The sequence below is a fragment of the Eutrigla gurnardus genome (genome assembly GCF_963514095.1).
Source record: "Eutrigla gurnardus genome assembly, chromosome: 24".
NCBI lineage: Eukaryota > Metazoa > Chordata > Actinopteri > Perciformes > Triglidae > Eutrigla > Eutrigla gurnardus.
This window is the reverse complement of record NC_139935.1, coordinates 2925654-2941944: the sequence shown is the minus strand read 5'-3', so window position 1 is coordinate 2941944 and position 16291 is coordinate 2925654. Positions and strand designations below refer to the sequence as shown.

At 46.0% G+C, this 16291-nt stretch overlaps 1 protein-coding gene across 1 annotated transcript; it reads left to right on the top strand.

The window, feature by feature from the left end:
* Positions 1 to 3637: 3637 nt before the first annotated feature.
* Positions 3638 to 14214, top strand: rnd3a (Rho family GTPase 3a). Its single transcript, XM_084004343.1, has 5 exons — positions 3638 to 3912; positions 4131 to 4218; positions 10880 to 10989; positions 12028 to 12162; positions 12286 to 14214. Exons 1-5 carry the CDS (start codon positions 3763 to 3765, stop codon positions 12532 to 12534), a joined length of 732 nt encoding a protein of 243 aa, XP_083860469.1. The 5' UTR covers positions 3638 to 3762; the 3' UTR covers positions 12535 to 14214.
* Positions 14215 to 16291: the final 2077 nt, after the last annotated feature.

Here is a 16291-nt window from a genome sequence, read left to right as displayed (position 1 = left end):
TACATTAGTCTAATGGTTTATTAAAACAAAATGTCATGTGTTAGTGAGCCGAGGGGAGAGGAAAACAGCCCGAGCTTATGAGGATTCATTAGGGGGTTCCAGTCAGTTGCCGTTGTTTCACGCACCAGAAACCCCCCTAAATGAGGAGACGTTTGGGCTCTTCCATCTGACTTCATTACAGGTGATTCATACAGAATCTGGTCCAACTGTGTACTGGACATTAAGGAGAGTACACCAGACTTAATGTGGTTTAAAGCAGTCCACGTGGGCTTGAGCCAAAGATGGAGAGAACGGGACAAACAGAGGGTTCCTGGAAACAGGAAGGGGGATTTCCCAGGACGTTTTAATATTAAAAGGAAGTCTGGAAATCATCCCAGTTGAGTTCCCGTCCACAGTTAACTCATATTAGATCAGATCCCCAGAGGCCAGATCCCTTTCTAGTGACACTTTGGAGAGTTCTGTGATGTCATGTGACGTAATAGCAGGTTGTTTGTTGACACCTCAACACAACTCTGCACAGCAGGCCTTTAGAGCTCCTCACGCTGAAGTATTTATAACTTTTAATCCAATATGTAATGTATCTTCCTACAAATGTTTTATTTCAAGGACCATGAAAGTCTTCATCCTGCCCTTCGACGAAGCGTTGAGAAAATCCCTCTCTGAGTGTGTGCTGCGTTCGCCCCCCCGCCGTAAATGTCAGCGCTCCTCTGATTGAATGCACGTGGACAGAGATGACTGTGGGGCAGCATGCTGTCACGTCTGTGGGGGCAGAGGGAGCGCGGCCCAGTGACCCAGACTCCCTCACACACCTCCAGCACTGCTGGCCCCGCTGGCTGCGGACCAAACCGCATCCATTCCTGGTATTTCCTCCTCATTCTTCATCATCCCCCCTCTTTTTAAATCCTCATCATCACACGGTTGCTTGTTGTTTCACATTTCTGGAAACCGCCGCCGTGACGAATCCCTCCGGTTTGGGTGCGTTTCTGCAGGATGATGCGCTCCGGTGCGTGACCCAGACCCGCACCATGCTGGGAGTCACAGATAACAGCGGGTTGCTCCCCACACCAAACACCCGCGGAAAGTACAGCATTGCTGCTCTGAAGGTGCTTTGAATAATTGATTCGTAGCTTTTTTTTTTCAAAAAGTATATCTGCAGCTGATTTAATGTTTCCAACACAGCTTTAAAAACACTGCGAGGTAGCGTGCTGACCTAGTTGTGCAATAAAGCATTACGGGAATACAGACCAAGGTCGTCGAGTGTTCATCCCAGAAAGATCGGATGCTTCCAATGTAATTAATCACAGTGCATTCATTCAAATTTGTCATTATTTTTGTAATTATAAATTGGAGTTTGAACCATTCAAAATGTCCATCCACAGATCTGCATTAAACCCCTCTCTTTCCAAGGTCATCTCTGCATTGTTCCTCTGTATGAGGCAAGGGTTTGACCTTATTGATGTTTCAGCCGAGGATGCCTGGACATCATCCCTGCAGCCCGGCTGATCTCCAGACTAATTCCTCCAGCTAGAAAGATAAACAGCGTTCTTATGAAGATGAGCTCTGATTGGGAGGAGCTGGTGATTGCATGCTGTCATGGAAATGTACGGGACGTTGACGGCACCATGTGACCAGAAACAGGTGGTACCCTCATTTCTATTCTGGGAACCATGTGCAGTATTTGGGCAACTGTGTCCGCCAGTCCCATTAACATAAAGACCCACTTTAACGTCCACTACGTTCATCTGGATCCATTTGTTGTGCATAAACATCAATCATGCTAATTATTATTATTATATTGAAATGTTCAGGCATGTTTATACCCTTCTTCTCTGTGATTAGACATGGCAGGTGAAGCTAAACAAAAGAAAGGAGATGAATACACATAAAATAACTCCTAAATGCGTTATGGAGTGATAATATATTGGATATAAATGGGTGAACGTTTCCTTTACGATGTTTCGGCACCGGCTCACTTTGGGCCAAATGTGTGGCTGCACCCAATGCGAGGTTGGCAAGGCTGCAGGCCGTAGCAGAATGCTGCACACACACACACACACACACACACACACACACACACAGAAAACAAGAACAACAAACTGGAGAATGGAGAACACCTCAGCTGATGACACCTTCAATCCCAGCATTTATCCCTCACAAAATGACTTGTTTTGCGGCCCACGCAGGTGAAAGCGTCTGATTCAGCCAGAATGTGAATGAGGTCAAATGCATATGAGAGACGGCAGCCAAGTAGCAGAGTATGGTATGTAAACCTCCCAACCCCCCCACCCCTTTCCTCCTGGCAGCGTCGTGTCCCGGAGGCAGAGCTCCCACACAACAGACGGGACTCCCACCACACAGCCTGCAGGGTGGAGCTGTCTCACTGTCAGGAAAAAAAAAACACAAAAAACGCTGCCAGCAACACGGAGAGTCCAATCACTCTGTCACAGAGGGGAGAGCTGATGCAGAACGCCGCTGTTTCCCCATTCTTGTGAAGATGAGCGTGTTGGCGATGGGAGCCTGAAGGCTGCGAGACGGGGCCCTGAGACCAGAAGGGTGTGTGTTCACACTCCGAACAAAGATGGGAAGACGTGAATGTGGTGCATGGCCGAGCCCGTGGGGAAATCCAGTCCTCATTGTAGCCTCTCTGTGTCTCCTCACATGGATTGGGATGGAAGCTGTGTGTGTTTTCCACCTTTTAATGAGGGGAACGTCCAAAGCTGCTCGCTGGAAATAAGCGCCGTTACCGGGTTCACTGGGTTCACTTTGCTTTTTTTCCAAATTTGATTGCTCCCGAAGAAAAAGCACCACGTGGTCGGCCTCGATCAATACCTGCTCACAATGTTCAGCCCGAGGCCTCATTCAGCGGAGGAATGGAGTGAAATGTGAATAAAGGAGAGTGATGGTAATAAGGTGTGTTGCTCGCTGCGTTACCTTGGGATAAAAACTCCACTCACAGAAACCTTGACGGGCCCTTTGTTATCTTCCTGCTCTGCAGAAACACGTATATAAAGCACATTTTTATTGGAGCTACCGCAATCAGCGTGGTGTTTAAAGTGCAGGGAATAGATTAGTGGGTGAATTATTCCTTTAAATTAGCTGCAATATTTAAAAACTTCTGATCAAGACAAAATATGTACATTCTAATTTTATTTACGTAATTATTATTTTATTGAAGGCCACTTACTCTGATTATTTGTGTCTGATAGAGAAAGATCTTATAATTTAATATTAGCAGATAATTATAAATAATAATAAAGACTGTAATAGACCATAATTTACTAAATAAACATATTACTGTATTGAAGAAGACTTGAAACATCATAAACTCATGTTTACAATGTTTATAATAAATCATATTCTTATATCTTATTTTAGCAGAGGAGTCGCCGCCTGATGACGTATTATTACGCAACATTATTAAAGTGAAGTTTACTCAGTTTTAATTATTTTCTCGGTATTTGGTAAAGTTGTGCAGACCAAACGGGGGCGCCATCATGGAGGAGGGAGCCTGCTGCTGTTGTGTGGAGGCTCGCGCACGAGGGGGCTCGCGGGAGGGACGGGGAGGAGGAGGAGGAGCGCTGCCATTGGCTGCGGCGACGTTATAAATACGGGCCAATGGCATTTTACCGGCACAGAGCGAGCGGAGCCCTCGGAGGAGACGGACACGCTTGGACACGCTGTTACATCTCGACAACCCCCTCCCTCCCTCCCCGACGACACGGAAGGATTGGACTTTTTATACCCGGAATCCGGCAGAAATCAATGAAGGAGCGACGCTCGGGTCAGAAGCTGTGTCTGATCTCCGGCATGGATCCCAGTCAGAGTGTGAAGTGTAAGATCGTGGTGGTGGGGGACAGCCAGTGCGGGAAGACCGCCCTGCTTCACGTGTTCGCCAAGGACTGCTTCCCCGAGGTGAGGACCCCCGCGGCCTAATTAACGCGCTAATTAATGCCGTGCTAATTAAAAAGCATGCTAATTAACCTAAGCTTGCATGGGGATGGATGTGTCCGACGAGGAAGGGCATTACAGATTGGGTGTAGCCACCAGTATAGTGACGTATATAATATAATATGTGTGTACAAGTATCATGAGTGTCTCCATGTCCCCCCCCCCCCCCCCCCCCCCTACAGAGCTACGTTCCCACGGTGTTTGAAAACTACACGGCCAGTTTTGAAATCGACACGCAGAGGATTGAGCTCAGTTTGTGGGACACCTCAGGTAATTATCCCCCCCCTCCCTCCTCCTCTCCAAACCATCTCCCTTGGGTGCTTCCTGTTGGCTATCATTGTGAATCTGGTGAACCCTCTGTGGACATTCCTAAATAATATCATGGCATACATAGAGACCCTTTAATTTTGTGATAATTAAATTCATCTGTGGTCCATTTGAATGAGTTAATCCGGGTTAATCCCTTCTCTGGAGCTGCTGATCGGGACGTTAAAGTGAAATAGTTTAACGCAGAAATCCATCAGCGTGCTGGGTTTGATCGGGGAACTCTTCCCAGCTGAGTAAACAGGAGAGATGATGATGATGATAGACTGGAAATGGTCACATTCATACATCTGGAGAACACACTCTGAAATTCTCCCCCGGTGTGTTTTTTTTGTGTTTTTTTTCGGGGAAAGTTCTTGTTGTGCAACATGTGTGCTGGCTCCCCCCCCCCTAGCTTCATGGTTGGACTTTGTCTTCAGGGTCCAAAACCAGCTGCTGCGTCCCATGTGTGTGTTTAAATGTGTGTGTGTGTGTGTGTGTGTGTGTGTGTGTGTGTGTGTGTCGGGGTAAACAAACCCACTTTTCCCATCCATCAATGCCCAAGGAGTGAATAGCACAGCAGTCAGGCGTGAGTGAGGCGTATGTTGCGTGTGTGAGCATGTGGTGTGTGTGTGGGTGTGTGTGTGTGTGTGTGTGTGTGTGTGTGTGTGTGTGTGTGTGTTGGGTGGGGACGAGCCGACAGCCAGCTGTTGCGGGTCCCCGGACGGGAATTCCTGACCGACGTTCGACGAACTTTGATGAACTTTTAACGCTAAAGCGTGGAAACTACATATTGAGGTTTTTTGTTTGCGTACATTAAAACAGCCGGCCCTTCCTTTTTAAGTGAGGAGTTGCTGCTGCGTTGTCGTAGTTCACGGTTAGCCACCGTCATTTCCCAGCACAGTAAAAACAAGCCAGCAAAACAAAGAGGTCAGGTTTCACATTCCTCCAGCCTGACGGCATGTTCGCCGTGGAAAAAAGGCCAAGAAATGAAAGTCGGCCAGAGTGAGAATTTTGTTTTATTGCACTGTGCTGGCCGGCCGCCTGGAGCCATTTCTCCTTTTCTCTCTGCTTCATAAAACAGCAAGGGGGGGGGGGGGCACCATTCCTATTAGATCAGTGGGTCTGAGATGGAGCCAGACCCCCCCACCCAGCATGCACACACACCCAGTGACTGATTGATACAGCCTTCGGCTTGACTGGTCGCTTTGTAGACCGCAGCCCATCCAATCGATCTCTTATCTCTTTAGGTGTGTGTGTGTGTGTGTGACCCCAGCATGCACTAGGACAAAGACCAGGGTGCAGAGATGAGGACAAACACCCCAACCCCCCTCCCCACACAAACACACACACCTACACACGGCGCGGTGGTCTTTGTTCTGTAGCGATGAGTGTCCTAATGAGATGGCTGGCGTGTTTAAAAGGGAGGGTGATGGGACTAATTCAGGTCATTAAGGTAAATGCCTGCCGGTCCTATTGCTTCCCATTTGTCCCCCCCTCCCTCCTCCCTACGCTTTCTGCTTCCCGGGGAATCGTGGGTGGGGCCCACGGGGGCCGAGACGCAGCCTTTGATGCTCGGCGCGTCGTTCCCCCCAACACAGGAAGTGGTTTATGCCGTCTGCCTGCATGTCTGAAGGTGTTTGCGAGGTAAACAGGAGGAATAACCCCCGTGGCTCTGCGGCTGTGGGCCTCGGGCACAAATCCACCTCAGACGCTGCAAAGGAGGTAATATCAGGCTAACGTCTGTGTTCACTGTTAAAACGTCAGCGGAGAACGGCGATCGCACTTTCCCAGAGCCCGAGGCCATGTCTTTAAATGACTTCAGCCTGAAAATATTTAATTTATAGCCATAGAGAAGCAGCAAATCATCATGTCGGGCTGCCTCATAACAAATGTTATTTATGCACGCAGCAGATACTTTGCAGCATTTGCATTTATATAGCGTCATGTTTCTTTGCCACGTGATTTATTAGCGTTGTGCTGATGGACGATACCTTATAACGTCAGGACAGTGTTTGGCTTCTCATCAATGTGTTCAATTAATGTTATTACAGCTAAATAGAATTTATGGGCAGACGTAAATATAACGTAGAGCTAATAAAGAGAGCTGTATCGACCAGCTGGAAGCTTCACTTATTCCGTTAGCGTTTGAAATATTGTTATTAATGACTTTGTGTGCGAAACTCCGCCTCTATTTATCTCTCTTTGTCTCTTTCAAACGCGGCGAAAGAAGATGGATGTTATCATTTACGAAGCTTAAAACATGCTTTCTTAAACGATGTTCATGTTTACGTGAAGAATTTAGCCTAAAGCAGTTAACTGTTGCTAACGGCTAATGCTAACTAGCCTCTCCTGCCGATTTCAACGCGGATTTGTTGGTCAAAACAGTGATTTTTAATTGCTGTTCTTTCCCTTTTCTGTCAATCAACTAATCATCAGATCCCAGAATGGGTTTAATCAGATTTGACACCTTTGCACTTTAACACACGTACTTTAGTTGGAGAACAAAGCAGATTAGCACTTGAGAATCAGTGTTTGTTCCAACTTTCTCAAAGCTCGGACAAATAAAAGCTCCGATGAAGAAACATGGAGGCGTTTTCACCCACATGTTGGACCCCATGGATCTCATTGGTCATATTTATCCTGAGGAAAGTTGTTTTTTTCTGGTTTGAACGGCAAAATAAAAGACGAATCTGAACACCAGGAAGAAAGTCGGATAAGGAGTTTTTAAAGGACCAGGTCCTCGTGTTCCCCTGTAATGTTGGACACATGAACTCTGGGAATTTCTTTTTTTTTCCACACACTCTGTAAGCTCCTCTGCCGCCCCCCCCCTCAACTCTCGCAGCGCCGCCATTGTTACACTGGATCACATTTCTGGGCTCAGCGAATTGGAGCCGCATGTCTGGCATTCCTCAGACTAAAGGTTTCTACTTCCTCCTCCACAAAGACCCTTTTGTACCCGGCGGGGTCGGATCCTTTAGCGGAGGGGAAAGAGGAGTGTCGTGGTTCACTAAAGCCCCTACCTCGTCCGCGAGGGGAAATTGAATCACGCTGGAATTTGCGGTGGTGCGATGCCGTGTTTGAACTTCAGGACGGTGGAATTCTGGGAGAGACTTCCTGCCTGCGAACGCTGGGACGTGATTGGACGTTTACTGACCTCAGCATCTTATTGTGACAAACCATTAGCAACGTAAAATTACAAAAAAATGTTAAAACTCGGGAACGATCGTGTCACAAACGGCCTATAATATGGATTTGAGATTAATTTTCACTGAAAAACAATGTTTTAGTGACATTTATTTTATAATTAAATCATAACATATATTGTTGTATGGTAACACATCATATTGTGATGCTGCATTGTTGAATACATGGCGGTGTTTACAGCAGCAGATGTCTTGGTTGCCACAGCAACAACAGCCGAGAGGTGACATGTTTCCGTGGTAGGAGGATGGCTGGACGTGCCTGTCGGCGTTCACTGTTTCCACAGGTGTCCCAGAAGGATTAACGCCTCTCTCCACACACAACCACGTCACCGCCCTCCGCCGGCTCGCTCCGCTATGTTAGCTATGCAGTAAATCAGCAGGCCTGCAGACCTGTTGCCATATTATATGTCCAGACTGTCGGGCCACAGCTGGCTTCCCTCGGGCCCCGCGTGCGTTCGTGGCGAGATAAAGTGCGTTTCCACGTCTGCGGGCCGTTTTGTGCGAAGAGTTCCCACCAGAAATCAGGACGTCTCAAACATCTCGGGGTGTTTTGGATGCTGGTTCCAGACGGGCGACATCGGGAAAATCTCTTTTGTCTCTTTCGCTGGAAGTTGGAGAACATCTGGGGGATTTGAATATTGAATCGCATTACATGAAGAGAGCGGAATGTGTTTTCCAACTCCTTTCATGTGTATTTATTGCATTAAGTGGGACTTCTTCTCATCCCAGCTGTTGTGGAAACGGAACATTAACATAGGAAGGAAGGACGTTTTTACATGTTGGAAGTGTTTAAGCTTCGTCATGTGAAGCCATTTAGTTTTTCATCAAGAGCAGGGTGGAGGTTTGCTATTGTCTCCCAGTGTATATATATATATATATATATCCTCTCCGTCATGCCCTTCCTGTGTTCCTCATGGGACCTTATTTATGAGCTTTTCTTTGTATTCATTACCGTTGATTTGTACCACATTTTCCAGAACGTCCCACTTTGTCGTCGTATAATTTAGTTTAGATCTTCATCTCGCCACCAGCACGGATGTTAGCCATCCAGCGAGTAACGTTACATCCTGGTGTCGTCTTTATAATAACATATTTTCTCTTACTTCCACAGTTAGTTGACAAAATGTGACATTCTTGACATCATCTTTTAAACTGTCAAACCCAGGAAGGGCCGTGACTTCACCTCGCCGTCGTGAATTCATGGCAGCGAGCGGGACAAAAGGGAGGATACGTTGAAGAGGAGGCGGGTGGGCAGTGTGTGTTTAAAGGACGGACAGGGCGGGCGTCTTCTTCCAGATTTAGAGATCCTGTGGGAGAACAATGACAGGAGCTAATTAGATGACAGTCACCAGCTCCGTGTGTGTGTGTGTGTGTGTGTGTGTGTGGGTGTGTTAGCTGTGGGATTTCCTCTTATCTTTCCGCCCCGTTGGCAGGAAGATGACCTCAACACGCCGTTTACTCTCACACACACAGACCTCATGCAGTTACGACTAAGCAAGCAAGGAAAGGTCTCCGATTGGAAAAAACATTCACAGACCCACGCATACGGTTTGAGGTACAAGTTTCCTGCTTGTGATTCTGCAGAGGATTCTGCAGCTATAAATACTTTCATCTCCAGGTAAATCCGCCAGAATACAGACGCAGAGGCTCGAGTGTGTGTGTGTGTCGGTCAAAACAATCAATTCATTGTGAAAATGTCAGCCGACTCTTACCCTTTTCAGTCACAGGGTCTGATGTTTTTCAGTGATTGGTTCCAGGCAGCGAGGAGGGCTGGGGGGGAGAAAAAGAGGAAAAACCTTCAGACAACGCAACGCCGTCGTGATTGATCGTGAAAAAAGCCATGAAAAATGGGAAATGAATTCTTGCAGGGGATCCCACATTCCACCTCGTCTTTCACTTCCTGTGCCGGTCGATGCTCAGAGTCGGGCCTGTTTGTTTCGGGGGTGTCACCTATCTGGAGGGGAGGGGGGAGCAGAGAGCCGCTGGGAAATAACCAGCCTGTTCGCATCTGAAACGCATTATATTCACATCAAGACACCGAAATAATTTATTCTGTGTAGTTCCTGGCATCCACGCTCCACCGACTCTCCGCCTTTTTTGAGACTGCATAAGGCATTAAGCCGCAGACATTAGCTGCGTCCTGGTCGGCTTGTTTGTGTCAACATTTATTAAATTGAGATTGTGGAATTCAGGGGTTTGAGACGATGACGTCCTTAAAACATCATTACATTGTCCCTCCCCCCAGCTGTCCTCCATTAAAACACGGGATTGATCGACGCCGCTTTTATGAGCTTGGCGTGAGTTAGCCAAAACTGCAAAATGAGACCGTTCATCAGGGTGTTGTTTATTCACGACGGCACGGGGGGGATGCATGATGTGGACATAGGTACGGTTCAGATACCGGCGCTACGTTTATTTAGCCAACATCACACGTCGTCAGGCTTTGTTGTGCGACGCCTGGGAGGAAGCGAAGAATGTCTCCCGTCCAGACTGTTTAGATTAACACTAGTTCCACCGAGTGTGTGTGTGTGTGTGTGTGTGTGTGTGTGTGTGTGTGTGTGTGTGTGTGTGTGTGTGTGTGTGTGTGTGTGTGTGTGTGTGTGTGTGTGTGTGTGTGTGTGTGTGTGTCAGTGCATTCCTGGCTTTTCTCCACACCAGTGTTTAGAGAGACCTCCCAGGGGAACCTTCAGCCAACCAAAAACAAAATTCTCCAGATTGTTGGCAGCCGCTTGTGTGTGGTCAGCTCTTGCTTGTCATGTGATCTCGACTCACCTTGACAAAACGCCGCACCACCACCCTCCCCTCCCTCCCCTCCCCCTCCCTTCCTCTCTGGAGATGTTTGAGTCTGCCGGAGACGTGGGCGTCTCCCTCACACATGGTTTCAATCTGGAGTGTGGGAGTCATTTCCTCGCACCGAAGTTCTCCGGAGAGGATTTTCTTCCAACAAGTGATCTCGGCGCAGTCAGCACATTTTTTGGACTGATGCTGCATTTATTTGTTTTTCTCGCCTGGTTGCTATGGATTACGGCCAAGCTGCAATCAAACCACACGAGAATCAACAGTCGGGAACGTTTGCCTCGTCGGTGCAATCAAAAAAAAATATGAGAGACACTGATTGCAGTTTCTTTCTCAGAAGTAGAATTGACCTTTTATAATAAAACATAAACTCATCCCATGTTTACATTTGACCTCATAAAGAGTGGAAACATGAAACCGAAGCCTCGAATGTCTGTGGTTTTCTGTGGATGTGGTCGCTGCCCCTCTCTTCTATGCAGGCATTTCCTTTTCTGGAAGAATGTTCAGCCTCCAAAGAAAAAACAAATCGCTCTACCATCACCGTCTTTGGGAAACCTGCATGTTATCCTGTATGAATCTACCATATAACCTGCATCATGTGACCACGGTTTCCTGTTGTGTTTCAGGGTCTCCGTACTACGACAACGTGAGGCCTCTCTCCTACCCGGATTCAGACGCCGTCCTCATCTGTTTCGACATCAGCCGCCCTGAAACACTAGATAGCGTCATGAAAAAGGTGAGGCCGATCAGCGTTTTTAATAGATTTATATAGCGATTGATCAGAGCACTCGGCACGTTCGTTAAGAAGCAATAATCAAGCCTTCAAGCTGTAAACGTTCCTCCACTGTGAAGCCTTTGATTTAGTTTGATCCGCTGACAAAGTCCGAGTCCACAGTGGAGAGATTATTCTGTGGCCTCGGTCACCGATCTTGTGATGTAAAGCCGTCGTGTGACGGTTGGGTTAAATCCCCACCGACTTGACTTTACTGGCGCGGTGAACATCTGATGACTCCCACATGTGTGTGCTGAGCATAAAGCATCTGACGAGGTTCACCAAAGCTGTAAAAAACCTCTTCTTCTCTGAGGGACTTCCTGTTTTTTAAAGTTAAGTGAGCGCAGGTCATGATTCATTAGACTGATTGGTCACATCGGCTTGCAGTCAGGTGGTGTTTGTGCAGACAGAAAGTGACAGACACACTTTGCAAAACAACTTCCTCTTTGGATGTTGATGACCTTGATCCCCTGACCAGCCAGCCAGCCAGCCAGCCAGCCCCGAGGCACACGAGCCTCAGATTAAAGCCCCTGGAGAAATACCACCGATCACAGAGCATTTACTGTTGTCAGGGAGGAAACATGGGGATTATTTGTAGTTTCTTTCCAGGGTTGGAAGTGTGAGGGCTCCAGGAAGTGGCAGCTTTAACCTTTGTACTTAACGTGTGAGGGGGACAACGTGCGGATTTGAACACTTGATTGCAGTTAAATAGTTGTTGGTTTCCACTCATGTGTGGTCTATTTGGGAAAAAAATGCTTCTTTCTGCTCTAGAGCCTGATCAATATGGGGTTTATGGGCCAATTCTAAATGATTCTAGCAGCACTTTCTATATTAGATTCTTTAAAAAGTCATGTTTTATATCTGTGCATATCGATCCTGATATATCGGCTAATATAGGCTCATATTGTACCTTTTTTTTTCTTGCAGCATTATTAGATAATTTACAGTTTTTCTCACTACTGTTGAATGCATTTTGATAAAAAATCTCTGCTTTCCCCACAGTGGAAAGGGGAGATCCAGGAGTTTTGTCCCAACACCAAGATGCTGTTGGTGGGATGCAAGTCCGACCTGCGCACCGACCTGAGCACGCTGGTGGAGCTCTCCAGCCACAGACAGACACCCGTCTCCTATGACCAGGTATGCAGAGAAAACACTTAGTTAACCTGAATCATAAGTGATCCCTGAGAGACGAGTGCTTCAAAAGAATCCTTTCTCCCGGTGGTGACCGTGTTTGACCTTTACCCCCCTCCCCCCCCGCAGGGTTCCAGCATGGCCAAGCAGATCTCGGCGCCCTACATCGAGTGCTCGTCTCAGCAGTCGGAGAACAGCGTCAGGGACATTTTCCACGTGGCCACGCTGGCCTGCATCAACAAAAACAACAAAAACGTCAAGCGCAGCAAGGCGGCGCGCAGCAACAAGAGGATTTCACACATGCCCGGCAGGCCCGACCTGGCCGCCGTGGCCTCAGACCTGCGGAAGGACAAAGCCAAAAGCTGCTCGGTCATGTGACTGCTGGGACCGAGGGGCGCTGGACTGAGAACGAGGACGGAGCACGGTGCCAGCAGGAAGCTACGGGGCAGTGCTCCTTCCTGCATGCTAAAGACCCTTCATCTGTCTGGAAGAGGGTTAAATAAGCTTCAATTCATGTACATGTTACTGGAATACTCTGCACCAGTGAAAACTCAATGCGTAGTCGCGTCCCAACCCATGTGCCCCCCCACCACGCCGCCGCCCCACCAGATGAGGAAGCTATCTGTCAGCGAGCTACCTGCTGGGGGAAGTGACCCGCTTCCTCTGGGAGGACGGAGCGGATGCGATCGAGGTTTTCCACGGCAACAGGAAACGAGCGAGGGGTGGGGGGGAGTGATGTCATTAGGAGATGCTCATTTGTGAAGGAAAAGGTTGAGGAACATGTGATCTCCGGGGGAAGTAGAAGAGCTGGATGAAAGACTTTTTTGCTCGGAGGGCTCACAAGCTCGCCACCGTAGTTTGCTCCTGTAACTGTTAGTCTGTGTGCAGAGACGCTAGACGAGGAATTTCTTTGTCATGCACGAAGAAAAACCCCTGACGCCGTTTGCCCCCCCCCTCCCTGTGGCTGATGTTGTCGGTATAATGTGAAGTCATTGGTGTGTAACTGCATCATCGTTTTGTTTTAGCTTCGTTCATTTCACAAACAGCTGATCTTTGCGGCTGAAGGATTCTGGAGTTTGTGAGCGCACGTTAATTTCCCGTTAACCGCTGTAGATACATGAAGACTCTCTGAAAACACTCTCTGAAAACACAAAGCTGCCCTCAAGTTTTGAAATTAGGAAAAAAAAAATGACCTGCCTGCCACGGTTTAAAACCATTAATGGGTTCGAAAAGCTTTCATTGACCATCACGAGCGAAAATGTGACTAATTGTGTGAAACGAGAGCGCCTTAACAGGCTGTGAGTCATCCTCCCGCTGCACTTTAGGGAGGGAGTGAAAATGTAAGCGGCGATTAAAGCCTGTTTATTAGGCTCTGAAAACACCAGAGCTGTCGGCTGAAATGCTCAGTCTGCTGTTCTGGTCGCACCCACAACTATTTGGATCAATCAATTAGTTGTTTGAGTCATTTCTCATTTCTCATTTTATAGACTAAGCAGATTAAGAGGCAATGAAACACATGTAGAGCTGTGTGTTTTGCGAAGGAAAATGAATTTTGCCCTTCCGCCGTCTGGTGTGATTGCTCAAATTGCACGATTTAATTTCTCCTACGCGGCTGGTCGTTTCAGTGTTTCGGTTTACGGCGCTTCATTTCAATGATGTCACGATGTTAACAACAAATGGCTGTTAATTTGTCAAATGAGACTTTCGTCTTGAGAAACAGTGTTGATTACGTTTAAAATTGGTGTTTTTTCCCCTCTAATGTTGTGTTCACCCCAAACATGAAGCCAAATGGATTAATTGATTTGATTGTCTCAAAGGTATTGATGCACTTTTATTGTAACGTCCCCAGTATCTTGTCCAGATGCCTGTGTTGTCAACGTGGCAGCTCAGTGGTCCGAATCTCATCTTGGTTTTCTAATCTGTTGTCTCTTCCCCGTTGTACACTATCATGTTTTCTTGAATGTTGATGTCACCTTCAAATGTCTTTGCCAATGTTGTTTCCGCCATATTTATTGAATTATATATTTTCCCTTTAGAATAAATGCAAATGGAACTGAAGTGCTTTTTTCTGTTCATTGAGAGGAAACATCACGTGAAACTGTAAAGCAGAGCCGTAGTATTTTAGTCTTTCAGTTATTACTCACTAGTGATTGACTTGAAAAAGCTGTTCAGCTCGCTGTAGAGAAGTGGAAAAAATAGACCCTGATTTAAGAAAGATACAGGATACACAAATACATTTAAACTTTTGTTAATGCAGGGATTATTTAAGATTATTGATCTCTTTTAAGGGGAAAAAATGACCATTTTAAACATATTTTGATCACAATCACAATTATTTTGGCCAGGATTATAGTGACACATAATTTCATGTATGCATATAGCTTTTTACAACCCTAAAAAAATATATATCTTGTCTTGTAAAACATGCTCTCAACAAAAACATTATAAGATGTGGACTTGAGCAACGGTGGTGTTAAGTTACAGGAAGGGGGTAAAAATAATCAGCTTCCTCATTAAAAACAGGAAATGTTCGACAAAAATACAGGAATTTCATCATCGGCTCTCTAAAAAACATTAAATCTAAATGCACGCAGAAATCTACACCAATTCTTAGTAACGTGTATTGATGGCTGATGAACAGCCTTTTAATTCGCAGGACAAAGGACCCACCTGTGTTGTGTTGTCATGATTGCACAGGTGCAGCCTATATAAACCCTGTTAGTCTCCGGCTCTCTAACACTCAGACAAAGCCATGCAGCTGAAAAGTGCTGGTGGTTTTTAGCCTTTGTGTGCTTTGTGAAAGCTTTTTTTTCCCTTTCTTTTTTTTTTTTTTTTTACATGTATGCCTGTAGTTAAATCAGCCTTACATATTTCCCATTGAGTGCTGTAGGATTTATATGAGCTATGGTGAATTACTTTCGCCTTCTTCCAGATTGTCTGGGGTGTTTTATTATTTCTAATGGCCCAGTTTAATGGAGATGAGCTGCGAGCTTGTAACAGGGAGGTTTATTGATGCCCGTCTAGGGGAAACATGGGTGTGGAATGAGCGCTCGTCATTTCAATAGCAATGTAGCCTACATACCGCACTTTCTATGGACATCATTGAATTAGCTTTGTTTCATTGGATGTCTATGATTTCACAACAGCTCTTTCATGCTGGCTTAAACTTCATATGGCGCTGTTGCCATAGCACCAAGTCAGTTCAAAACTGTAAAAGTAATTACTTGTAAATGTAAAAGTGCAGATAATTCACACCCAGATTCCAGATACAACCCCTAACCCCCTATACAAGAGAATATTCGCTTGCTAGTGTAACATTAGCTGGGAGAATTTCAGCTTGGTAACATAACATTAGCTGGGAGAATTTTAGCTTGCTAACAACATTAGCTGGCAGACTATTAGCATGCTAACGTAACATTAGCTGGGAGAATTTTAGCTTGCTCACAACATTAGCTGGGAGAATTTTAGCTTGCTAATTACCTGGGAGAATATTAGCTTGCTAACATAACATTAGCTGGGAGAATATTAGCTTGCTAATGGAACATTAGCTGGGAGAATATTAGCTTGCCATTGTAACATTAGCTGGCAGAATATTAGCTTGCTAACGTAACATTAGCTGGGAGAATATTAGGTTGCTAACATAACATTAGCTGGGAGAATATTATGTTGCTAACATAACATTAGCTGGGAGAAGGGAGAATATTAGCTTGCCATTGTAACATTAGCTGGGAGAATGTTAGCTTGCTAATTAGCTGGGAGAATATTAGCTTGCTAACATAACATTAGCTGGGAGAATATTAGCTTGCCACTGTAACATAAGCTGGGAGAATATTAGCTTGCTAATGGAACATTAGCTGGGAGAATATTAGTTTGCCATTGTAACATTAGCTGGCAGAATATTAGCTTGTTAACGTAACATTAGCTGGGAGAATATTAGCTTGCTAACATAACGTTAGCTGGGAGAATATTAGCTTGCCACTGTAACATAAGCTGGGAGAATATTAGCTTGCTAATGGAACATTAGCTGGGAGAATATTAGCTTGCAAACATAACGTTAGCTGGGAGAATGGGGCCGAGCTCCCGTGAAGTAACATCATGTACAGCTGCATTCAAAAGAAAAAGATACTGAACATAG